The sequence below is a fragment of the Neovison vison genome, chromosome 7 (assembly GCF_020171115.1).
Source record: "Neovison vison isolate M4711 chromosome 7, ASM_NN_V1, whole genome shotgun sequence".
In the NCBI taxonomy this organism is placed as follows: domain Eukaryota; kingdom Metazoa; phylum Chordata; class Mammalia; order Carnivora; family Mustelidae; genus Neogale; species Neogale vison.
Genome location: NC_058097.1, coordinates 49,070,176 through 49,097,142, shown reverse-complemented (window position 1 = coordinate 49,097,142; position 26,967 = coordinate 49,070,176). Strand labels below are relative to the sequence as shown.

Below are 26,967 nucleotides of genomic sequence, written 5' to 3'. Positions count from 1 at the left end.
GTTCATAACTTGGAAACCTTTACTTCTGTCTCTCAACGCTGTCACCCTGCCCCTTTCCCCTGGGCTCTTTGGCTCCCTCATAACCACTCTCCTCTCCAGCATTCTCTGGCCTAGTGCCTGTTTTCTACCCATGCTTCTTATTACCCCCAGGCTTTGTGTCCTTTTCCCACATGCCAGCAGTATCATGAGAGTTGCTAGCTAGAAACTTGTAGTTGTTCTTCACACTTGGCACCTGGGAGAAAGGTTTTTAAAAATATTCTCAGCTCCCAAGCCCATCAGTGCCAATGCTGCTTCAGGTGAAATGATAATTGCAGTTGTGAAGGGAGGGGAGCTCCCAGAGTCATAAAAACACATCTCAGGGCCCAGCTGCCCCTCCTCCACCTATACTGCCTGCTTTGACCATCACCCTAAGCCCTCCAGTTGGGCAGCAGGAAGAAGTTGGTGGGTTTTCTGTATCTTTCTATCTGAGAGGTACAATCTGGAAGGCAAGGAGTTGTCTCAGGAGTCCAGGTAAGGGAGCATAGTGGACAAAGGGGGATTTCTGTGTATGAATGTGGTCCAGTGCTGAAGCCGGGTATGGAAGTGGAATCCATCCCGAGGCAGGAACTGAGTCAGTAAAGAGAGATGTGGACCTAGACCAGCACCCACCCCTGATGGCTCCTGAGGCCACAGAGTAGAACCCTCCCTGACAGTGACTGTTGTGTTTTCATCAGAGGGGTGGTCAAAACTGACTTTTTAAAGTGTTAATTTTAATTCCACTTACTTACCATACAGAGTTATATTATGTTCAGGTGAGGTATATAGTAGTTCAACACTTTCTCCAGAGATCTCTGATTTTTAATGTGCCTGAGGACTGTCATTCTGGAGTGAGTCTGCTGTTGAGTCTTTGTTACAGGAGCCATAGCATAATTTTCAGATCTTGACATGTGCAGGCATAGTACCTCCATGTCTGTAATAAATGTTGGACGAATGTGTAGAAATCATGTGATCATGTGCAGACACAGTGTGTCAGATCACAGTTGCTGGAGTGGATATGTTTTCTCTAAATCTGGGTCTATGAAGTGCTTAATGGATCAATTGGTTATGGAAGGACTTTTCCCATAAAAGTAGGGAAGCATCATTTAAGAAAAATAGAACTTAATGCATTTCAGACATGATTTTTACACTCTAATGTATCTTGTATTGTGTATGCTGCTATTAAATATCAGAATCCAAAAACTATGTCACTTTTACAACATGCAAGGTTTTTGCTCTACATTGCATTTTGCATGTCTGGTATTTCAGTATCTTTCACAGATCTTGCTTTACAGCTACTAATTTTATTTCATCAGGTATTTGTAAATACATACATATATAATCTGGATGTAGTCATTATTTTGTTTCTACTTTACACAACGTAATCTGGCAGTTGTGCTCCTTGTGCAGAGTCTATGCCTTGTACATTTGCTCTTGGAATGAAAGCAAATGATTCTTTCTGTTGCTGTGCTAATTTTGAGTCAGTCTTGCATTCATTTAGTCCTGCTTGTTTTGGGGCAGGGTCCTGAGTCTTTGTAGTAATGTAGTCAGTGGATCTACAGTTTATTACTAAGTCTAAAGCTTTATTTAAGTTCATATTTGATTATAGGGCAGTCTTCCTAAATAAGTGAAAACTCATCGTTAACAAAAATTTACTTATTTTTACATTTTTATTGTTATGTTAGTCAACATACAGTACTTCATTATTTTCTGATGTGGTGTTCCATGATTCATTATTTGCATATAGCACTGGGTGATATATGCAAACAAAATTTTAAATAAGGCAGCTGTCTCAATTCAGATGGCAAGGTGCTAACGTAAAACTAAATTGAGATCTGGTTTATCTAAAGACCACTGCTGACTAGCATTTTTATATATTATGGATTCAGTGCACTAACTTTGTGACCAGCCCAGCCAGTTTCCAGTCCCCACCCTGAATTGGTGAGTGAATTTAGACAAAGCAGTTCACCTCTGTGTAACTGTGTTATCCTCATCTTTATGAGGAATGCAGTGAGGAATGCCTCCTGAATCTGTGAGAAATAAGAAGTGATCCCCATGGGTGACCATTAAACCAGCGATTCACACATGCAAGTATTTGGTAATGGTTATGTATGTAACCTTGGAAGGCTCTAAATGACAGAAGAACTTTTAGTAGTATTTCAAAGTAGGAAGTGTAGCTAAGTGCAGAATATTAAATTATATGACATGATATGTGTGGCCCGTTCCTCATATTCCCATGCAGGATCCTCTACCCGAGAAGACAGATATCAGTCACTGAGTACTGTCAGGATGGCCACCAGGGATCTGGCAGTGGGAGTGATCATCTTAATACAGACTGTGGTTGGAATCCTGGGGAACTTCTGTCTTCTTTACCATTATCTCCTCCTCCATTTCACTGGGTGTAGGCCGAGGTCCACAGATTTGATTGTTAAAAATCTGATTGTAGCCAACATTTTGGTCCTGTTTTCTCTTGGAATATATGAGTCAATGTCATCTTTTGCGTGGTATCATATCGTCAGTGATTTTGGATGCAAATTTTTCCTCTATGTTCGTGGGGTGGGTAGGGGAGTGTCCATTGGCACCACCTGCCTCCTGAGTATCTTCCAGGCCATCACCATCAGCCCTAGGAATTCCAGGTGGGCAGCACTTAAAGGGAAAGCTCCCAAGTGCATTGTCCCTTCAATTGTATTGTGCTGGGTCATACAGATACTAGTAAATATCATGTATCCTTTGTTTATGACTATCACTTTGAAGAACAAAAACATCACAAATAGGAAAAGTTTTGGGCACTGTTCAAGTTTTCGTCATGAGAAAAATAATGACCTATTGTATGTAGCATTGTTGTCATTCCCTGATGTGGTATACTTGGGGCTTATGCTCTCGGCCAGCAGCTCCATGGTCTTTTACCTGTACAGGCACAAGCAGAGGGTCCAAAACATTCTTAGGATGAACATCTCCTCATCGTCACCTGAGTCTACAGCCACCAAAACCATCCTTCTCCTGGTGAGCACCTTTGTCTACTTTAACACTCTCTCCTCTATATTTCGTATTATTTTGGGTATTTTTGATTATCTCAGCTGGTACATTCTGAACGCCAGTTTGATAATCACTCTGTGTTTCCCAATCCTCAGCCCCTTTCTGCTCTTGAGCCGCGACCCCAGGATATCCGTGGTCTGCTTTGCATGGATAAGGAATGTAAAATCCCCTCATGTTATGAGAAATATGTAAATTGTAGGAATTTCCTTAATGTTCCTAATGTTGGTAATTCACTCACCCCCTTAGGGTCCCCAATATAATGATGAGAAGCTAACAGAACATCATCTCCTTCAAAGTTAACAATAAGTCATAATGGTAATTGTAATATGATACTATATAATTATCTTATAAATACTCATGTGTTTGAAGTTTTGATGATGATCAGTGGAGGAGCACAGAAACTATGCAACTCCATGTCCTGAAGTGATCTGGATATTATAGAGAAGTCTTTGAGTGTGTCAGGTAAATTTGTAACCTAAATTTCCCAGAATTGAAGTAAGAAATGAAGTGTAGGAAGAGGAACATGAAAATGGATCAGTGAATGACAGGTCATCAGTGAAAAGAAGAGAATTGTACTGGAGTGGATTTTCAGGCAGTGAGTACGGTTTTGGGGAGCCAGTGATCATTTTGTAGTTTTCCTACTAGAGGGGCAATAGTTAGTCATGTGATGTATGATGTCATGGGAGCTTGGTAGATGAGCATTGTAAATATTTTCAGGTAGAAACAGACAGATTGAACTGAAATGGGTAGTGGAGAGCATAGAGTTACATATTACCTAACTCTTAAACAACATCAGGTGATTGTAACAGTTTTAAATGACATGAATTCCATAAAATTGGCATCTATGGAAGGCAGATATTTCTCTCCTTTGTGAAGGGGATTTGGGCCTGTTGGCAAGAAAGGGGTTTGGTGGCGAACACTCATGTCCCTGAGGTTCTGAGATTAGTTTATGGTGGGGCCTTCCAGTGAATTTAGAGCTGTGAAGGGAGAGCCATTTGAAAGGCAGAGACATAAATCCTTTCTGTTCATGTGGAGTTTGTGGCTCCTTGATTTTCAGTTTTCCTCAATTTTAGGAGAGGTGTATTTTTTTAAAGACTTTATTTATTTCTGACAGAGAGAGAGAGAGAGAGAGAGAGAGCGCACAAGCAGGGGGAGTGGGAGGCCGAAGGAGAGGGAGAAGCAGGCTCCCTGCTGGGCAGAGAGTGAGATACCTGGCTCAATCCCTGGACCCTGAGATCATCACCCGAGGCGAAGGCAGAGGCTTCACCCACTGAGCCACCTAGGGGCCCCGTAGGAGATTTCCCCCCCACCCGGTATTCTTTTTATTATTATTATTATTATTAATTTCTTTTCAGCATAACAGAATTCATTGTTTATGCACCACATCCAGTGCCCCATGCCATATGTGCCCTCCAAAATACCCACCACCTGACTTCCCCAACCTCCCACCCTCTGCCCCTTCAAAACCATCAGATTGTTTTTCAGAGTCCATAGTCTATCATGATTCATCTCCCCCTCCAATTTCCCTCAACTCCCTTCTCCTCTCCATCTCCCTATGTCCTCCACGTTATTTGTTATGCTCCAGAATTAAGTGAAACCATATGATAATTGACTCTCTCTGCTTGACTGATTTCATTCAGCATAATCTCTTCCAGTCCCGTCCATGTTGCTACAAATTTGGGTATTCATCCTTCCTGATGGAGGCATAATACTCCATAGTGCATATGGACCACATCTTCCTTATCCATTCGTCCGTTGAAGGGCATCTTGGTTCTTTCCACAGATTGGTGACCATGACCATTGCTGCTATAAACATTGGGGTACAGATGGACCTTCTTTTCACGACATCTGTATCTTTGGGGTAAATACCCAGGAGTGCAGTTGCAGGGTCATAGGGAAGCTCTATTTTTAATTTCTTGAGGAATCTCCACACTGTTCTCCAAAGAGGCTGCACCAACTTGCATTCCCACCAATAGTGGAAGAGGGTTCCCCTTTCTCCACTTCCTCTCCAACACACGTTGTTTCCTGTCTTGCTAATTTTGGCCACTCTAAGTGGTGTAAGGTGATATCTCAATGTGGTTTTAATTTGAATCTCCCTGATGGCTAGTGATGATGAACATTTTTTCATGTGTCTGATAGCCATTTGTATGTCTTCATTGGAGAAGTCTCTGTTCATATCTTCTGCCCATTTTTTGTTATGCTTGTCTGTTTTGTATGTTTTGAGTTTGAGGAGTTCGTTATAGATCCTGGATATCAACCTTTTGTCTGTACTGTCATTTGCAAATATCTTCTCCGATTCCGTGGGTTGCCTCTTTGTTTTGTTGACTGTTTCCTTTGCTGTGCAGAAGCTTTTGATTTTGATGAAGTCCCAAAAGTTTATTTTCGCTTTTGTTTCCTTTGCCTTTGGAGACATATCTTGAAAGAAGTTTCTGTGGCTGATATCGAAGAGGTTACTGCCTATGTTCTCCTCTAGGCTTCTGATGGATTCCTGTCTAACATTGAGGTCTTTTATCCATTTTGAGTTTATCTTTGTGTACGGTGTAAAAGAATGGCCGAGTTTCATTCTTCTACATATAGCTGTCCCGCTTTCCCAGCACCATTTATTGAAGAGACTTTTTTCCACTGTATATTTTTTTCTGTTTTGTCGAAGATTATTTGACCATAGAGTTGAGGGTCCATACCCACTATGGAGTATTATGCCTCCATCAGAAAGGATGAATACCCAACTTTTTAAAAATTTATTTTTTATTTATTTTCAGCATAACAGTATTCATTATTTTTGCACCACATCCAGTGCTCCATGCAATCCGTGCCCTCTATAATACCCACCACCTGGTATCCCGACCTCCTACCCCCCGCCCCTTCAAAACCCTCAGATTGTTTTGTAGCAACATGGACAGGACTGGAAGAGATTATGCTGAGTGAAATCAGTCAAGCAGAGAGAGTCGATTATCATATATTTCACTTATTTGTGGAGCATAACAAATAGCATGGAGGACAAGAGGAGTTAGAAAGGAGAAGGGAGTTGAGGGAAATTGGAAGGGGAGGTGAACCATGTGAGACTATGGACTCTGAAAAACAATCTGAGGGTTTTGAAGGGGCAGGGGGTGGGAGGTTGGGAGAACCAGGTGGTGGGTATTGGAGAGGGCACGGCTTGCATGGAGCACTGGGTGTGGTGCAAAAACAATGAATACTGTTACACTGAAAATAAATAAAAAAATAAAAAAAATTTAAAAAGGCTAATTAGAGTGAAGATGGCATTGCCAGGTGACAGTCCAGAGGAAAAGGGCTGTCCTCCACCCCCTGGAAAACCTGTTCTTTCTGAGTGGGTGGTATTATGCTACCTATTCCTGCTGGAACTCTTCATATTTCTGTACGAAGTTCTCCTGCTACCATCTGCTAACAGCTGATCTAGTAGAGGATGTGGTGATACCGCTCGTGAGCTTTGGAATTGAAGGAGTGTGAGTCTTTTTTGGTACAAAAGGAATTCTCTGCCATTGTAAGATGCTACTTGGTAATAGAATGGACTTGACCTTCCCGTCTACCATGCTGTCCTCCTACTGCCTGCTGCTGCAGACCTCCGTGCTCTGCCAGGATGTCATCATGAACAGCATCTTGCTCTTCTGTGGTTTGGAGCTGCTGCCGCTTTAGGTACTCACCCTGCCTGTTTTCTCCAGTATGGAGAGGATTTCAAGTACAAAATTTCAGCCAGCAGCCATCATGGGCTGAGACCACAGATACTTCTGATCTTTGGCCATAACAGTGAGACTTGGTGGGTCAGGTTGCCCTGGGAAAGGTCACAGCTTTTCCTCAACAAGGCCACTGGGTGTCCTCTTCTAAAACAAGACCAAGATCTAAGGACTGTTCTACACTCCATTGTTGGGAGAGGCAAAGTTATCACATCCTGTCCCTTCTTAGAAGCAGTTTCCTGCTGCCCTCTGGTTCTCTTTGATCATTTTGGCCAAGGCATCTTGTGTGGACTGCGTAGTCTCCTTATACTTCTAAAAGGACCAAAACCACATACTCCCATATGTGCTGTGCCACCCCTATCATACGAATGCAAAGAGTCTCAGGATGGTCAGCTTTCGGGGTGATGCCAAAGCTTCTCACTCATTCCTGAGACTGAGCTCCAGAACTTTTTAGAAGCTCGTGGTGTTATTTTTCTATTCTCTTCATGAAACAAGCATCATTTTATATTAAATGTGTATTTTCTGTCAAAGTTATAAAAATAGTTATTAGTCTAAGGTTAATATAATGTGTACATTTGATTATTAATGGGTGTTGTTTTCTCTTTATCTGTGCTAACATTATGAATTTTAAATATAGTGTTTATGCTGTAATTCTACCTAGTTGACCCCTTTTTGGAAGTTGTATCCTCATTTCTTAGTTTTGTGTAAAATTTTATGCAAACTTTTAAAAGTTAACAACATTATCATTTCATTAGAGATTCATATGAATTCTCACCTTTATAGTATAAGGACAACACTAATCTATTTCTCACATACCATCTCCTTTTTTTTCTGTTGGAAAGAGAATTTTTATTGTTTGGAAAAAAAGTTTAAGGGTCTCAGAACCATTGTTATTTACCCATTGGTAATAAGGCTTTATGGTTTCCTCTTACATCGTCATTTTTATGACCCAACACTACTGTGCAAAGTAAAGACTATGTTCTAGCATGCTTTACTTCAAAATTTTATAAACATTTGTTTTATTATGTTATCTTAGTCACCATACAATACATCATTAGTTTTTGATGTAGTGTTCCATGATTCATTGTTTCCATATAATACCCAGTGCTCCATGCAATCCATGCCCTCCTTAGTACCCATCACTGGGCTCATCCATTCTCCCCTGCCAAATCCCTCAGTTTGATTCCCAGTCTATAGTCTCTCATGGTTCATCTCCCCCTCTGATCTCCCCTCTTCACTTTCCTCTTCCTTCTCCTAAAGTCCTCCATGCTATTCCTTATGTTCCACAAGTAAGTGAAACCATATGATAAAATTAGCTTTCTCTGTTTGACGTTTTTCACTTAGCATAATGTTCCCTGGTTCCATCCATGTGGATGCAAAAGCGGGGTATTCATCCTTTCTGATGACTGAGTAATAATCCATTGTATATATTCTTTTTATTTATTTATTTTTTATTTTCAGCATAACAGTATTCATTATTTTTGCACCACACCCAGTGCTCCATGCAATCCATGCCATTGTATATATTCTTTATCCATGCATCTGTTGAAGGGGATCTTGGCTCTTTCCACAGTTTGGCTATTATGGACATTGCTGCTATGAACGTTGAGGTGCACATGGCCCTTCTTTTCACTACATCTGTATCTTTGGGATGAATACCCAGTAGTGCAATTGCTGGGTCATAGGGTAGCTCTATTTTGAACATTTTGAGGAATCTCCACACTGTTTTCCAAAGTGGCTGCACCAACTTGTATTTCTACCAATTGCGTAAGATGGTTCCCCTCTCTCCACAACCTCACCAACATTTGTCGTCTCTTGTCTTGTCAATTTTTGCCATTCCAACTGGTATAAGGCGGTGTCTCATTGTGGTTCCAATTTGGATTTCCTTAATGGCTAATGACGTTGAACATTTTTTCATGTGTCTGTTAGTCATTTATATGTCTTCTTTAGAGATGTGTCTGTTCATGTATTCTGCCTATTTTTTGACTTGATTATTTGTTTTTTGGGTGTTTAGTTTGAGAACTTCTTTGTAGATCTTGGATACCAGCCCTTTATGTGTACTGTCATTTACAAATACGTTCTTCCATTCTGTGGGCTGCCTCTTAGTTTTGTTGACCATTTCCTCTGCTGTGGAGAAGCTTTTTATCTTGATGACTTTCCAAAAGTTTGCGTTCACTTTTGTTTTCCTTGCCTTTGGAGATGTGTCTTGAAAGAATTTGCTGTGGCAAATGTTGACAAGGTTACTGTCTATGATCTTCCTTAGGATTTTGATGCATTCCTGTCTCACATTGAGGTCTTTCATCCATTTTGAGTTTATCGTTGTGTATGGTCTAAGCTAATGGTCAAGTTTTATTCTTCTGTATATAGCTGTTCAATTTTCCTAGCACCATTTATTGAAGAGAATCTGTTTTTTCCATTGGATATTTTCCCCTACTTTGTCAAAGATTATTTGACTGTAGAGTTGAGTGTCCATATCTGGGATCTCCATTTTGTTCCATTGGTCCATGTGTCTGTTTTTGTGCTAGTACCATATTGTCTTCATGTGTACAGCCTTTTTCTTTATTTTAAAGATTTTATTTATTTATTTGACAGACAGAGATCACAGGTAGGCAGAGAGGCAAGCAGAGAGAGAGGAGGAAGCAGGATCCCTGCTGAGCAGAGAGCCCGATGTGGGGCTCTATCCCAGGACCCTGGGATCATGACCTGAGCCGAAGGCAGAGGCTTTAACCCACTGAGCCACCCAGGCGCCCCCATGATTACAGCTTTTTAATATAGCTTGAAATCTGGCAACTTGATGCCCCCAGCTTTGTTTTTCTTTTTCAACACTTCCTTGGTGATTCAGGGTCTTTTCTGGTTCCATACAAATTTTAAGATTGTTCCAGCGCTTTGAAAAATGCAGATGGTATTTTGATTGGGATTGTGTTGAAAGTATAGATTGCTCTGGGCAGCATAGACATTCTAACAATGTTTATTCATCCAATCTGTGAGCATGGAATGTTTTTCCAACTTTTTGTGTCTGCTTCAATTTCCTTCTTAAGTGTTCTGTAGTTTCTTAAGTATAGATCCTTTACCTCTTTGGTTAGGTTTCTTCCAAGGGACCTTAAGTTTTTTGGTTCTATTGTAAATGTAATTGATTCTCTAATTTCTGTTTCAACAGTTACAGTGTTAATATAAAATGAAATGAAAGCAACTGATTTTTGTGCATGGATTTTGTATCCTATCACATTACTGAATTGCTGTGTGAGTTCTAGTAATTTAGGAGTGGAGTCTTTTGTGTTTTCCACATAGAGTATCTTGTCTTCTGCAAAGAGAGAGAGAGTTTGACTTCTTTGCCAGCTGGAATATCTTTTATTTCTCTTGTTGTCTGATTGCTATTGCTAGGACTTCCAAGTACTATGTTGAACAATAGTGGTGAGAGTGGGCATCCTTCTTGTGTTCCTGATCTTAAGAGAGGAGCTCTCAGGGGCGCCTGGGTGGCTCAGTGGGTTAAGCATCTGCCTTCGGCTCAGGTCATGATCTCAGAGTCCTGTGATTGAGCCCCACATCAGGCTCTCTGCTTGGCAGGGAGTCTGCTTGCCCCCCACCCCCGCCCTCTCAGCCTGCCTCTCTGCCTACTTGTGATCTCTGCCAAATAAATAAAATCTTTTAAAAAGAGGGGGGCTCTCAGCTTTTCCCCATTGAGAATGATATTCACTGTGGGCTTTTCATAGGTGGTTTTTATAAAATTGTCGAATGTTCTCTCTATCACTACACTCTCAAGAGTTTTAATCAGGAAAGGTTGTTTTATTTTTCTGCATCAATTGTAAGGTCCATGTGGTTCTTTTCTATTCTCTATAAATTATCTAATTAATTTGTTCTATCACATTAATTGATTTGCGAATGTTGCCACCCTTGCGTGCCAGGCATAAATCCCACCTGGTGGTGGTGGATGATCCTTTTAATATACTGTTGGATCCTATGAGCTAGGTGTTGAGAATTTTGGCATTTATATTCATGAGGGTTATTGGTTTGTAATTCTCCTTTTTGATGGGGTCTTTGCCTGATTTTGTGATCAAGGTAATGCTGGCCTCATAGAAAGAGTCTGGAAGTTTTTCTTCTCTTTCTATTGTTTGAAACAACTTCAGGAGACTAGGTGTTATTTCTTCATTGAATGTTTGGTAGAAATCCCTAGGCAATCCATCAGTCCTGGACTCTCATTTTTTGATCACTGCTTCAATCTCATTACTGATTATTGGTCTATTCAGGTTATAAATTTCTTCCTGTTTCAGCTTTGTAGTTTGTAGGTTCCCAGGAAGGCATCAATTTCTTCTAGGTTGGTTAATTTATTGGCTAATAGTTGTTGATAATAATTTCTGATAATTGTCTATATTTCCGTGGTCTTAGTCATGATCTCTCCCCTTTCATTTATAATTTTATTGATTTTGGTCCTTTCTCTTTTCTTTTGGATAAATCTGACCAGTGGTTTATTGAGCTTATTGATTCTTTCAAAGAACCAACTTTTAGTTTCATTGATCTGCTCTACTGTATTTCTGCTTTATAATTCACTGATCTCTGCTCGAATCTTAATTATTTCTCTTCTCATGCATGGCTTAGATTTCATTTGTTGTTGTTGTTGTTTATCCAGTTCTTTAAGGTGTAAAGTTGGTGAATCAATCTTTCTTTCTTTTTTTTTTTTTTTTAGTGAGACTCAGATGGCTATGTATTTCCCCTTTGCAGTATCCCATAGGTTTGGGACCGATGTGTTTTCATTCGCCTTGGTTTCCATAAATTGTTGAAGTTCTTTTTTATTTCCTGTTTGACCCAAACATTCTTAATCAGAATGGTCTTTAGCTTTCAAGTGTTTGAATTTCTTTCAAACTTTTTCTTGTGATCGAGTCTCAGTTTCAAAGCATTGACATCTGCGAATATGCAGGGAATAATCTCAGTCATTCAGTATCAGTTAAGACCTGATTTGTGACCCAGTATGTGGTCTATTTTGGAGAAAGTTCCATGTGCATTCAAGAAAAAGAGTATTCTGTTGTCTAGGGATGGAATTTTCTGTATATATCTATAAGGTCTATCTGGTCCAGTTTGTTATTCAAAGCTCTTGTTTCTTTGTTGATTTTCTGCTTAGATGACCTGTGGATTGCTGACAGTGGAGTGTTGCATCTCCTACAATTAGCATATTATTATCAGTATGTTTATTTTGGTTAAGCTTATGTAATTGGCTGCTCCCATACTGGTGGCATAGATATTTACAATTGTTAGATCCTCTTGTTGGATAGACCCTTTAAGCATGATATAGTATCCTTCTGTACCTCTGACTACAGCCTTTAGTATACTAATTTGTCTGATGTGAGAATTGCTACCCTAGTTTTCTTTTGCAGTCTGTTGGCATTAAAAATGATTCTCCATCCCTTCACTTTCAGTCTGAATGTATCTTTAGGTTCAAAATTAGTCTCTTGTAGACAGAATATGGATGGATCCTGTAGTTTTATCTGATCTGCAACCCTGTGCCAATTCATGAGAGCATTAGGTGGTTCACGTTGAGAGTGATTATTGAAAGATATGATCTTATTGTCATCGTGTTGCCTGTGAAATCTTTGTTTCTATAGATTGTCTCTGTATATTTCTGTTCTATATCACTCCTGGGTCTTTCCCCTTTTACAGAACCCCCCTTAATATTTCTTACAGGGCTGGCTTGGTGGTCATATATTCTTTCAATTTCTGCCATTTTTGGAAGGTGCTTGTCTGTCCATCCATTCTGAATGACAGCCTTGCTGGATGAAGTATCCTTAGCTGCATGTTCTTCCCATTTAGTACCCTGAATGTGTCTTGCCACCCGTTTTGGCTTGCCAGATCTCTTTGGATAGGTCTGATGTTATTCTATTGTTCCTCCCTCTGTACATAGGAAATCTCTTCCCTCTCACCACTTTCAAGGTTGTTTCCTTGAATCTAAGATTTACAAATTATACTATTTTATGTTGTGGCACCTGTTTGTTCTCATTGATCTTGTGATGGATCCTCTCTGCCTCTTGGACATGAATGCTTGTTTCCTTCCCTAGATTAGGTGTGTTCTCAGGTATTATTTGCTCATATATCTTCTAGATGTCTCTCTCTCTCCACCCCCTCAGGGATCCTAATAATTCTGATATTGGAAAGTTTCATTCTGTCACTAATCTCTCACAGTTTGATTCTTTGGGTTTTAATTTGTATTTCCCATGTGGCCTCAATTTCTATCTTTTCTATCATTTTATCCTCTATCTCACTAATTTATTCTTGTGTCTTGTTTACCGTGGCAGTCAGCATATCCAGCTTAGACTGCATTTCATTCATTGCATTTTTAAGTTTGGCCTGGTTACATCTCATTTTTGCCCTTAGAGATTCTATATTGTCATTAATATTTTTCTTTTTTTTAACTGTGCCGTAAAGCACCCTTCAAATGTTTATTTAAAAGTGAAATTCAGGGCGCCTGGGTGGCTCAGTGGGTTAAGCCGCTGCCTTCGGCTCAGGTCATGATCCCAGCGTTCTGGGATCGAGTCCCGCATCGGGCTCTCTGCTCGGCAGGGAGCCTGCTTCCTCCTCTCTCTCTCTGCCTGCCTCTCTAACTACTTGTGATCTCTCTCTGTCAAATGGATAAATAAAATCTTAAAAAAAAAAAAAAAAGGGCGCCTGGGTGGCTCAGTGGGTTAAGCCGCTGCCTTCGGCTCAGGTCATGATCCCAGCGTTCTGGGATCGAGTCCCGCATCGGGCTCTCTGCTCGGCAGGGAGCCTGCTTCCTCCTCTCTCTCTCTGCCTGCCTCTCTAACTACTTGTGATCTCTCTCTGTCAAATGGATAAATAAAATCTTAAAAAAAAAAAAATAAATAAATAAATAAATAAATAAAAGTGAAATTCATGTTGCACTTACATAGCAACATCTAAACACAATAATGGTACTCTAAAGTCATGAAAAATCCCAAAGAAATAAAACTTCCATCCCATTTCACTTAGGACTCTTTTCAGCACATATATTTATAAAAATCTAAGATTAAAAAAACAAAAAGGAAGTAAAGCTAAACAGGGAGCAAAAAAAATTATCCAAAGTTTGCAAAAGTATTGCCTCATTTATTTGACCTCCTCCTTTCTCTGCGATAGAAATATTTATGCTCTGTAGAGGTTTCCTTTACAGGCATTTTAGGCCTTACAATTTCTTTAACTTCCCAGCAATGCAATTTATATCTACAGTTTGCTTACATTTCTGTTCACACTTCAACCTTGGGAAGTCTCTGCTATTATACATTTAACTAGGACATCTTCAGGTATCTGTGGACTGTACCCAGATGGCTTTGTAACGAAGTACTATACTCTCACCACCTGCACAGGTGGCAGAATTAGTTGGTGGTCACTGAATATTAGGTCTATTCATATATGCAAAACACAATAATCAAAAGAGCCCTAAGGTTTACCAGAATATAAACATTCCCTTTCCACTCCCTTGTAAAACACACAAAATATTTTAAAGAATTTGGGACTTACCCTCAAATAAACCTTCTGGAACCTCCTCGCAGGTCATTTTCAGCCCCAAGTACCGAAGGTGAGCCTTCGGACCATTCCAGCTAAAGGGCTTCCACAGTATGCTTTTCCGTGAGCAGAATAATATTTGATCTATGTAGAATTCTAAGTAACTTGAAAATAAATCCAGTACTTTGACTCCAAGCTAAAGCGCTAAACTACTAAGATGATTCTAAGTGTTTTCAGCCTAAAACAGGTATTAATTTTGACTCTGAGAGCTCAATGCCTAAAAACAATTAATAACTAACACTAAACTATGCTAAATATTCACAACATTCACGACAGCCATCTAAAACCAGTTAGAGTACTGTAATAATAAAAAGATAATTTTTATTTGTTTAGAAAGACTGTGGGGGACGCCTGGATGGCTCAGTTGGTTAAGCAGCTGCCTTTGGCTCAGGTCATGATCCCAGTGTCCTGGGAGTCCCACATTGGGCTCCTTGCTCAGCGGGGAGCCTGCTTCTCCCTCTGCCTCTGCCTGCCATTCTGTCTGCCTGTGCTCGCTCCCCCCCCAGATAAATAAATAAAATCTTAAAAAAAAAAAAAAGAAAGACTGTGGAAAACAGTTTCCAGGTAACCAGTAACTAGCTATTATCTTATCCCCTTACGTGGATATTTAGATTAGTATTTTTCTTAAGCCTAGATGTCACCTTGATAATTGTTCCCCTGAAGTCAATTTCTGACATCTTGGTTATATCCATATCCAGTAATTCTGTGGCAGAGGCCACTTTCTCTGGTTCTTTCTTGTGTTGGGGGTTTCTCCTAGTTATTCTGTTGAGGGGTGGTTGAGGGAATGTAAAGAGCCCAAATTATTGACCACAACCCAAGCAAGATGCACCCATTTTATAAGGACCTCAGGGCTATTGGCCTCTTGTTCTTCTAGCCTGTATTCTTTTTCCTTTGTTTAATTTTATTTATTTTTTAACTTTCTTTTCAGTGTTCCAGAATTCATTGTTTATGTACTACACCCAGTGCTCCATGCAATTCATGCCCTCCATAATACCCTCCACCAGGCTCACCCAACCTCCCACCTCCCCTCCCCTCCAAAACCCTCAGTTTGTTTCTCAGAGTCCACATTCTCTCATGGTTCATCTCCCCCTCTAATTTCCCCCAACTGTCTTCTCCTTTCCATCTCCCTCCCCATGTCCTCCGTGTTATTCCTTAGGCTCCACAAATAAGCAAAACCATATGATAATTGACTCTCTCTGATTGACTTATATATTATGGAGTCTTATGCCTCTATCAGAAAGGATGACTACCCAACTTTTGTATCAACATGGGCAGGACTGGAAGAGATTACGCTGAGTGAAATAAGTCAAGCAGAGGGAGTCAGTTATCATATGGTTTAGCTTATCTGTGGACCAGCCTGTCTTCTGGGAGAAGGGCCTGCCTCACCGTTACTCTGGCAACCCTGTTTGGGCAGAGTTGCCCTGCCCCCTGGGGGGGATGGGCTCAGTGAAAACTGTTGCTGGGGGGGCTTTTGTTCTCTGGCAGCTTTCTGCATCTCTTCCAAGAGTCAGAGCAGAAATGACCATATCCAAAGCTCTGTCTCCAAACAGAGAGATCAGTCTGATCTTCACTGAGCTTTTCAGGCTACACTGTCTCTGTTTCTGTCCATGCTGCTAAAACCTGCATTGTCCTAGGGTGTGTGCCCCACTGCAGTACTCACAGCCCTCACTTCCATTCTGGGCACTTCTCTGCCCTTTGTGCTAAAACCACAAGCTGCCCCCAGTTCACACATGTACCTCCAAAGCTCCAGGTTTCAGTCTAGGGGGCTACCCTAAAGTCCTTTCCCTGCTGCTACTGGGGTCTGCAAATCTGTGCACGGTCCCCAGTGTGGGAGGCTTTTGCGAATTCCTGTGTTATTTCACCTTCCCAGCTCAGGCACTTATGGCAGCTCCCTCCCTTCCGTTTATCTTCTGATATCTGCCCACAGAGTCACGGATCCCCACTTTATAGTTCAAGACCAACCGCTGGAGATAATTATGTTTGTGGAGATCCAGTTATATCTTCTTGCATCTCAGGCTGATTTTGTGGGTGCTCAGAATGGTCTGGTAGATACTTAGCTCAATTTAGGGGACCGGTTGAAATGGAGTCCCCTACTCCTCCACCATTTTTTTCCTCTCTTCTCACATCCCATCTTCTCTATTGGTGAGATGTATTTAAAAAATCTAAAAGGCACCTGCACGAGTCATAAGTTGAGAAAGATATCACCTTTCTGCAAAAGACATGAACAGACAATTCTCCAATGAAGACATACAAATGGCTAACAGACCCATGAAAAAATCTTCATCATCGTTAGCCATCAGGAAGACTCAAATCCAAAACACAGTGAGATACCACCTTATATCAGTTAGAATGGCCAAAATTAACAAGACAGTAAACAAATGTGCTGGAGAGGATGTGGAGAAAGGGGAACCCTCTTCTTACACTGTTAGTGGGAATGCAAGTTAGTGCAGTCACTTTGGAAAACAGTGTGGAGATTCCTTAAGAAATTAAATATAAAGCTACCCTATGACCCTTCAATTGCACTACTGGGTATTTACCCCAAATATACAAATGTAGTGAAAGGAGGGCCATATGTACTCCAGTGTTCCTAGCAGCAATGGTCACAGTTGCCAAACTGTGGAAAGAGCCAAGATGCCCTTTGACAGATGGATGGATAAAGAAGATACGGTCCATATATACAATGGAATATTGTGCTTCCATTAGAAAGGATGAATACCCAACTTTTGTAACAACATGAATGAGACTGGAGGATATTATGCTGAGTGAAATAAACCAAGCAGAACGAGTCAATTATCATATGGTTTCACTCACTTGTGGGGCATAAGGAATAACACAGAGGACATTAGGAGAAGTAAAGGAAAAGTGAATTAGGGGAAATCAGAGGGGAAGATGAACCTTGAGAGACTGTAGACTCTGAGAAACAGAGGTTTTTGGAGGGGAGGGGGTTTGAGGGATTAGGTGAGCCTGGTGGTGGGTATTAAGGAGGGCACATATTGCATGGAGCACTGGGTGTGGTGCATAAACAATGAATCTTGGAACGCTGAAAAAATAAAATAAAGTTTTTTAAAAAGGAAAAAAAAAAGAAAGATATCACCTTTCTGTTCTCAGTACCTAGTTCATTAAACAGAATATTGTCAAACTCCCTGACGTTTCTTGGGTAATGAATGCCCTGGTATGGAACATCATAGGTCACTTTAGCCTGCTTTGCATTTTTTTTTAATTGTGTTATGTTAGTCACGATACAGTACATCACTAGTTGTTGTTGTTTTTTTTTTTTGAGATTTTATTTATTTATTTGACAGAGATCACAAGCAGGCAGAGAGGCAGGCAGAGAGAGTGAGGAGGAAGCAGGCTCCCTGCCGAGCAGAGAGCTGATGTGGGACTCAATCCCAGGACCCGGAGATCATGACCTGAGTTGAAGGCAGAGGCTTAACCCTCTGAGCCACCCAGATGCCCACATCACTAGTGGTTTTTTTTTTCCACATCACTAGTTTTTGATGTAATAGTCCATGAGTCATTGTTTGTGTGTAACACCCAGTGCTCCATACAATCCATCACCAGTTCACCCATTCCCCACCCCCTCCCTTCTAAAACCCTCAGTTTGTTTCCCAGAGTCCATAGTTTTTCATGGTTCATCTCCGACTCCGATTTCTCTCCCTTCATTTTTTCCTTCTCCTAATGCCCATGCTATTCCTTATGTTCCACATATAAGTGAAACCATATGATAATTGGCTTTATCTTCTTGACTTATTTTACTTAGCATAATCTCCTCCAGTCCCATCCATGTTGATGCAAAAGTTGGGTATTCATCCTTTCTGATGACTGAGTAATATGTCCATTGTATATATGGACCACATCTTCTTTATCCATTTGTCTGTTGAAGGGCATTTTGGCTCCTTCCCCATTTTGACTATCCTGGACATTGCTGCTATGAACATTGGGGTGCATATGGACCTTCTTTTCACTACATCTGTATCTTTGGGGTAAATACCCAGTAATGTAATTGCAGGGTCATAGGGAAGCTCTATTTTTAACTTTTTGAGGAAACTCCACACTGTTTTCCAAAGTGGCCACACCAACTTACATTCCCATCAACAGTGTAAGAGGGTTCCCCTTTCTCCACAACTTCTCCAACATTTGTTGTTTCTTGCATTGTTAATTTTTGCCATTCCAACTTGTCTAAGGTGGCACCTCAATGTGGTTTTGATTTGAATTCCCCTGATGGCTAATGATGATGAACATTGTTTCATGTGACTGTTAGTCATTTGTATGTCTTCTTTGGATAAGTGTCTGTTCATGTCTTCTGCCCATTTTTTGACTTGGTTATCTGATTTTTTGGGTGTTGAGTTTGAGAAGGAAGTAATGGAGCATGAACTCTTTTCTATTTAGCTTTTGTCATTTCCTATCCTGTTTGTGAATTTATTGCTGCATGCAGTTATTGATCATTCATTGGCAGTGGTATATAGGGTCTACGGTGCCACAGAGATCAATGGAACAGAATAGAGAATCCAGAAATAGAATCTTAGCTCTATGGTCAACTAATCTTCGACAAAGCAGGAAAGAATGTCCAATGGAAAAAAGTCTCTTCAACAAATGATGTTGGGAAAATTGGACAGACACATGCAGAAGAATGATACTGGACCATTTCCTTATACCACACACAAAAATAGACTCAAAATGGATGAAAGACCTTAATGTGAGACAGGTATTCATCAAAATCCTTGAGGAGAACACAGGCAGCAACCTCTTTGACATCAGCTGCAGCAACTTCTTCCTAGAAACATCACCCAAGGCAAGGGAAGCAAGGGCAAAGTGAACTATTGGGACTTCATTAAGATCCAAAGCTTTTGCACAGTAAAGGAAACAGTCAACAAAACCAAAAGACAATTGACAGAATGGGAGAAGATATTTGCAAACGACATATCAGATAAAGGGCTAGTGTCCAAAATTTATAAAGAACTTATCAAACTCAACACCCAAAGAACAAATAATCCAATCAAGAAATGGGCAGAAGACATGGACAGACATTTCTGCAAAGAAGACATCCAGATGGCCAAAATACACATGAAAAAGTGCTCCATATCACTCAGCATCAGGGAGATACAAACCAAAACCACAATCAGATACCACCTCGCAGTCAGAATGGCTAAAATTAACAAGTCAGGAAATGACATATATTGGTGAGGATGTGGAAAAGCAGAACCTTCCTACGCTGTTGGTGGGAATGCAAGCTGGTGCAACCACTCTGGAAAAGCATGGAGGTTCCTCAAAAAGTTGAAAATAGAGCTACCCTACAACGCAGCAGTCACACTACTGATTATTTACCCTAAAGATACAAATGTAGTTATCCGAAGGGGCATGTGCACCAGAATGTTTATAACAGCAATGTCCACAATAGCCAAACTGTGGAAAGAACCTAGATGTCCATCAACAGAAGAATGTTTAAAGAAGGTGTGGTGGGTATTAGAGAGGGCACAGATTGCATGGAGCACTGGGTGTGGTGCAAAAACAATGAATACTGTTATGCTGAAAATAAATTTTAAAAATTTTAAAAATAAATAAATAAATAAAATATAAATTTTAAAAAATAAATAAAATCTTTTTAAAAATAAAAAAGAATAGCTAACAGTATTTCAAAGTGAGAAGAAATTACTTCTGATTTTTAAACATTTTTACATTTCAGTGTTTTTTTTTAATTAGTGTTCTCCATGCTTGAGTTTTTTTTTTTAAGATTTTATTTATTTATTTGACATAGAGAGAGAGAGATCACAAGTAGACAGAGCAGCAGGCAGAGAGAGAAGGAGAAGCAGGCTCCCCGCCAAGCAGAGAGCCCGATGTGGGGCTCGATCCCAGGGCTCTGGGATCATGACCCAAGCAAAAGGCAGAGGTTTAACCCACTGAGCCACCCAGGTGCCCCCATTTCAGTGTTTTTATGTGTAGTTCTAATTAACAATTATCACACATTTACTATATGAAAATCTTATGGAAGGATTGTCAGACTGTCAAGTGGGATTAAGCTATTCAAGAAGTTCATTATTTATTAGGAAATAAAGAAAAAATGCCATTAAAAGATAGAATGCAATACATACTTCTATAATTCGTATGTAGATATGTTCAAAGTGGTTAAATAAACACCAGGCAGAACAGTGATTAATAATGCAAAAGGAAAAGTAGAAAAAATTGTTTTGTTGTTTCTTTGTAGTGTGCGTGTGTATGACTGTGCAAGTATGATGAATCAAGACTCATTGGAAGTACATCTCTTCTTGACAAAAGCCAAGGAGGTTAATAAAGGCCACCCTTTCAGCAGGGATCTAAAAGCCAAAAAAAAAAAAAAAAAAAAAAGGTCTGGTGTGTATATATACACAATGGAATACTATGTAGCCATCAAAAGAAATGAAATATTGCCATTTGGAACCACGAGGATGGAACTAGAAGCTGTTATGCAGAGTTAAATAAGTCAATCAGAGAAAGACAACTATATGATATCTCTGATAAGAGGAATTTGAGAGGTAGGGTGGGGCTCTGGGGGGTAGGGAGGGGGAAAATGAAACAAGATGGGATCAGGAGGGAGACAAACCATAAGAGACTCTTAATCTCACAAAGCAAACTGAGGGTTGCTGTGGGGAAGGGCATAGGGAGAGGGTGGTTGGGTTATGGACATTGGGGAGGGTATGTGCTAGGGTGAGTGCTGTGAAATGTGTAAGCCTGATGATTCACAGAATTGTACCCCTGGGGTAAATATTACAATACAAGTTAATAAAATTAATTAATTAAAAAATATTTTTTAAAAAAAGAGGACAGTGCCAAACAGGTCTGAAAAATGTTTGTAGGAAGTTTCATACCCACCAGCCATGTGGGAGATTTTCAGATTTTCCACATCTTTGCCAACAGGTTTGATCTTTTTTTAAAAGATTTCATTTATTTATTTGACAGACAGAGAGCACAAGTAGGCAGAGAGGCAGGAGGGGGCAGGGGGACGCAGGCTCCTTGCTGAAGCAGAGAGCCTGATGAAGGACTTGATCCTGGGATCAAGACCTGAGCCGAAGGCAGCGGCTTAACCCACTGAGCCACCCAGGCGCCCAACAGGTTTGATTTTATTTTTATTTTTGACTTCTGGTTGGTGTGTGATGGTACCAAGTCGTCATTTTATTTTCATTTCCTGAAATACTATGGAAGTTGAACATCCTTTCAGATATTTATTGGACATTGGGCGACCTTTTTTGAAATATATATTAGTTTAATTTGTCCGTGTTTACTATTGCATTGTCTTTATTGATTTATAGTGATTGTGTATGTGTGTTGGACATTTTTCTTCTGTTAATTTTTTCATCCTCTCTGTGCACCTGTCTTGTGCTTGTTCTGATGAGGAAAAAAGCTTAATATTAATACAACTATTCCCTCCTTTATACATAATGTTTATTATTCTGTCCAAGAAATACTTTCCTATTCTGAGGCTACAATGATACTCTTGTCCTTTGTTTTTTCTTTTTAAATTTTATTTTATTTTTTCAGTGCTCCAAGATTCATTGTTTATGCACCCCACCCAGTGCTCCATGCAATACATGCCCTTCTTAATACCCACCACCAGGCCCTCCCAACCCACCATCCCCCCTCCCCTCCCAAACCCTCAGTTTGTTTCTCAAGAGTCCACAGTCTCTCATGGTTTGTCTCCCCCACTGACTTCCCCCAACTCACTTCTCCTCTCCTTTACCCAATGTCCTCTGTGTTATTCCTTATGCTCCACGAGTAAGTGAAACCACATGATAATTGACTCTCTCTGCTTGCTTACTTCACCCAGCATTATCTCCTCCAGTCCCGTCCATGTTGATACAAAAGTTGGGTATTCATCCTTTCTGATGGTGGCATAATACTTGTATTATGTATTGTATACTTGTATACTTGTATATATGGACCATATCTTCTTTATCCAAGGGCATCTTGGTTCTTTCCATAGTTTGGCGACTGTGGCCATTGCTGCTATAAACATTGGGATGCATATGGCCCTTCTGTTTACTGTGTCTGTATCTTTGGGGTAAATACCCAGTAGTGCAATTGCAGGGTCATAGGGTAGCTCTATTTTTAACTTCTTAAGGAATATCCACACTGTTTTCCAAAGTGACTGCACCTATGTACATTCCCAACAACAGTGTAAGAGGGTTCCCCTTTCTCCACATCCTCTCCAGCACACATTGTTTACTGTCTTGTTAATTTTGGCCATTCTAACTGGTATAATGTGGTATCTCAATGTGTTTTGATTTGAATCTCCCTGATGACTAGTGATGATGAACATTTTTTCATGTGTCTGTTAGCCATTTGTCTGTCTTCATTAGAGAAGTATCTGCTCATGTCTTCTGCCTATTTTTGATGTGTTTTTGTGTGTTGAGTTTGAGGAGTTCTTTATAGATCCTGGATATCAGCCTTTTGTCTGTAGTGTCATTTGCAAATATCTTCTCCCATTCCGTGGGTTGCCTCTTTGTTTTGTTGACTGTTTCCTTTGCTGTGCAGAAGCTTTTGATTTTGATGAAGTCCCAGAAGTTTATTTTCGCTTTTGTTTCCTTTGCCTTTGGAGACGTATCTTGAAAGAAGTTGCTGTGGCCTATGTACTTTTCTTATATCACTCCACACAGCCTGAGGGAGGCCCCAAAGACCACATCAACTCAGCTTCTTTCTGTTACTATGGCAACTCCCAAATGTCAGTGCTTGGAAGGTTCAATTGCTATCCCATCCTCACTGCCAAGACTGTCAAGAAAGGTAAAAAGTGTAAGATGTTAGCCCATTTACAGACCAGTAAGTTAGCCTTTCAGTTGCATAGATGCTGGGAGAAGACATGAGACTCCAGGGATAGAGACAAAACACATCAAACAGACAAACACATCAAAAAATGGGCAGAAGATATGAACAGACACTTCTCCAATCAAGACATACAAATGGCTATCAGACACATGAAAAAATGCTCATCATCATTAGCCCTCAGGGAGATTCAAATTAAAACCACATTGAGATATCACCTTACACCAGTTAGAATGGCCAAAATTAACAAAACAGGAAACAACATGTGTTGGAGAGGATGTGGAGAAAGGGGAACCCTCTTCCACTGTTGGTGGGAATGCAAGTTGGTGCAGCCTCTTTGGAGAACAGTGTGGAGATTCCTCAAGAAATTAAAAATAGAGCTTCCCTATGACCCTGCAATTGCACTCCTGGGTATTTACCCCAAAGACACAGATGTTGTGAAAAGAAGGGCCATCTGTACCCCAGTGTTTATAGCAGCAATGGTCACAGTCGCCAAACTATGGAAAGAACCAAGATGCCCTTCAACGGATGAATGGATAAGGAAGATGTGGTCCATATACACTATGGAGTATTATGCCTCCATCAGAAAGGATGAATACCCAACTTTTGTAGCAACATGGACGGGACTGGAAGAGATTATGCTGAGTGAAATAAGTCAAGCAGAGAGAGTCAATTATCATATGGTTTCACTTATTTGTGGAGCATAACAAATAGCATGGAGGACAAGGGGCGTTAGAGAGGAGTAGGGAATTTGGGTAAATTGGAAGGGGAGGTGAACCATGAGAGACTATGGACTCTGAAAAACAATCTGAGGGGTTTGAAGTGGCGGGGGGGTGGGAGGTTGGGGTACCAGGTGGTGGGTATTATAGAGGGCACGGATTGCATGGAGCACTGGGTGTGGTGAAAAAATAATGAATAATGTTTTTCTGAAAATAAATAAATTGGAAAAAAAAAGATAAGTACATAGGCTGGGTAGCTTATACCCAGATTCATATCTCAGACCCACCCCACCCCACTGGTGGCAAATGAAAGACTCTGTGTCCCAGTAACACTTCTCTACCTGAACCTCACCCTGACTGGGAAAATCCTGGCTATCCTACAACTAAGGGAAGGAAAAACAAATGATTAACTTAGAGAGATTACAGTCCTGCAAGACATGAGTCTCCCTCAGTCTACAAATGTCTTACATGAAATTTACAAGAAAAAAGCATTCTTACCAATAACCTAACTTCCAGAAGGCAGTGTCTTAATATTAAAGCTTTGCTAGAGGGAAAAAACAACTTTAATTTGACAAACAGCAAGTCCTCCGATATCTTACAGGTCCTCTTTAGTGTATGGAATTTCTCTTGAAAACCTCATGCTTTAATAAAATCACCTTTTTGCACCAAAGATGTCTCAAGAATTCCTTTTTAGGGGCGCCTGGATGGCTCAGTGGGTTAAGCCGCTGCCTTTGGCTCGGGTCATGATCTCAGGGTCCTGGGATCGAGTCCCGCATCGGGTTCTGTGCTCAGCGGGGAGCCTGCTTCCTCCTCTCTCTCTCTGCCTGCCTCTCTGCCTGCTTGTGATCTCTCTCTGTCAAATAAATAAATAAAATCTTTTAAAAAAATTAATAAAAAAAAGAATTCCTTTTTAGCTATCAGCTTCAGACCTCACCAACATTCAAAAACTACATCAACTGTCTGGCCTGATATTCCAAGTTTAGAATGCATCAACATGGACTCAATTGTAACAGTGTAGGAAGGGTCCCCAAAGTCCTGTGCCCCATGGAAAGGCCATATTCAGGAACAAAGGCTGGTCTTTCTAGCAGCAACTCAGCTTGACAGGAATAAGTGGTGCCTATCCCTTCACAGGAAATTTTAAGCTCCACGCTGTAGCCAAAGCCACTGGCACTAGGAACCCTCAGTCCTCTGAGAGTGCCCTAAATGCATGGCACTGACACTGATGGTTTAGGTCAGCTGAAACCTAATAGTGTCCCTGGAGCCACAGGGTCCAGTTAGTCTCAGTGCCCGCTCTGCAGAACGGAAATCAGAAGCAGGTCCTTCCTTCACTGGTCACATCTCAGAAACCTGGGCTGCTGCCAAGGGTCTAGCTATTCATCATGCTATTTGAAAACTATAGACTGGCAGATTAAGGACCCCCTCCATCCACTTCCTTTTTGGGCTGTGAACTGTGGAAACCAATTGCAGTGCTGAAATACTTGTCTGGGTCACACATTTAGATGCCTATAGTAAGGGTCTGTTCTTCAGAGATTACTAGAATCAAGCTGCTGATTGAGCCATTTTATGACGCAGAGGTTCTCTGCAGGGCACACTTGTGACACCCCGCCGTCCTCCCCAGCATTACTGAGGTATACTTGGGAAATAAAATTGTATGATATTCAAAATGTACCCTTAGCTATGAAGACGCATAGTCTCAGTGAGCTGGTAGGGTGGTGGGGAGATCTTGGGAACATGGAGATCAAGAATTGAAATATGCAATGCCACCACCATCCCATTTTTATGGGGAGCAGTTTCCGAAGTAGAATGGGGAGGGGTGTTTTAAAAAGAAACATGGGTTTGAAGTTCAGACATGTCCAGGAGTCCTTGCTCACTCAGCCTTGCCTTTCAAGAGGTTCGATGAAGGGGGAAGAAGCGTCCCAAGGCTTCCCTCCCCCATCCTCCAAATCCCTCTGTTAAGGTGGTTCTCAGAGGTGAGTGGGGGCTTTGATGAGTGAGGCGTGGAACATATATTAGTCAGACATAACACTTCTTCCACTCTGTGTAAGGAGACAGACTCCAACGCATGGTCACAGTGCCAGCCCTAGGGCTGGACTTTCAGAGACAGAGACAGACAGACACACAGGGTTGGGCTGTGGTGGTCGTCGTTGTATGTGGTTCTGGGGGCTGGAGGACCAAGGCTGAAGAGAAGCAGTGAAGGGGAGACATTTTATGCAGAGATCTGAGCATTAAATAGAAACTGCTCTGGAAGTAAAGGGATGGTGTTTAAATGCTGTTTGAGGGGAAAACGCATGACCTCGTGAGAGGGAGCTAATTTTCCAGGACCGCTGAGGGTCTTTTTTTTTTTTTTTTTAAGATTTTATTTATTTATTTGAAAGACAGAGATCACAAGTAGGCAGAAAGGCAGGCAGAGAGAGAGGAAGGGAAGCAGGTTCCCTGCTGAGCAGAGAGGCCGATGAGATGCGGACTCAATCCCAAGACCCTGGGATCATGACCTGAGCTGAAGGCAGAGGCTTTAACCTACTGAGCCATCAAGCCGCCCCTTCCAAGACCGCTGAAATGTAAAACGGGGAGTAGAAGATGTGCTTAAAGCCGGTTTAGGAACCAGATCTACAGATCTACAAGGACCTTAAATATCAGTCTGAGGGGTTTGCATTTCATCCAGAGTAAGGAAAGTCACCACTCTTCTTTAGGCTGCTGCATAATAAGGCAAAAAACAAAGACTCACTCGCGTCTCCTCCCTCACAAAGTTGCCTTTAACACAGCCGCCAACCACCAGAGCCACTAGCTTGGGAGCCAAAACTTGCAGGCCGTCTGGGTCCCCCCCCACATGACGTCATGCAAACCTAGCGACGCATGCGCAGAAACTTTGTGCCGGACTCGCCGGAGGACAGGTTTTGCCTCCTTTGAATCCCTCCACTTATTGGCTAGGAACAACTGCTCGTCTCGCTCGTTGTTAGCGGTGACGTAGGCGGGTACAATCTTGGTCGCTAAGATACCGCATACTTCCGTTTCCTTCCGTTCTCTGCTAAACGGAGGCAGCCCGACCTCAGTGCCTTCGACCAATGGCAAATGGGCACTGGGCGGGGCTTCGTTTGCCCGGACCAACGAAATGCGGGGTTGGCCCGGCGGAGCGCGGCCAATGACCGTGGGGCAGCCCCTGTAAAGTGGCTCGGGCG

General features: G+C 41.2%; 1 protein-coding gene and 1 pseudogene across 1 annotated transcript; both read left to right on the top strand.

Annotated features, from left to right (window-relative positions):
• The first annotated feature begins 2,220 nt into the window (after positions 1-2,220).
• LOC122911723 (vomeronasal type-1 receptor 4-like) lies at positions 2,221-3,243 on the top strand. Its single transcript, XM_044256710.1, has one exon. The coding sequence runs from the start codon at positions 2,221-2,223 to the stop codon at positions 3,241-3,243; it is 1,023 nt and encodes a 340-aa protein (XP_044112645.1).
• A 3,062-nt stretch (positions 3,244-6,305) lies between these two features.
• On the top strand, positions 6,306-6,780 carry LOC122913348 (annotated as a pseudogene).
• Positions 6,781-26,967: the final 20,187 nt, after the last annotated feature.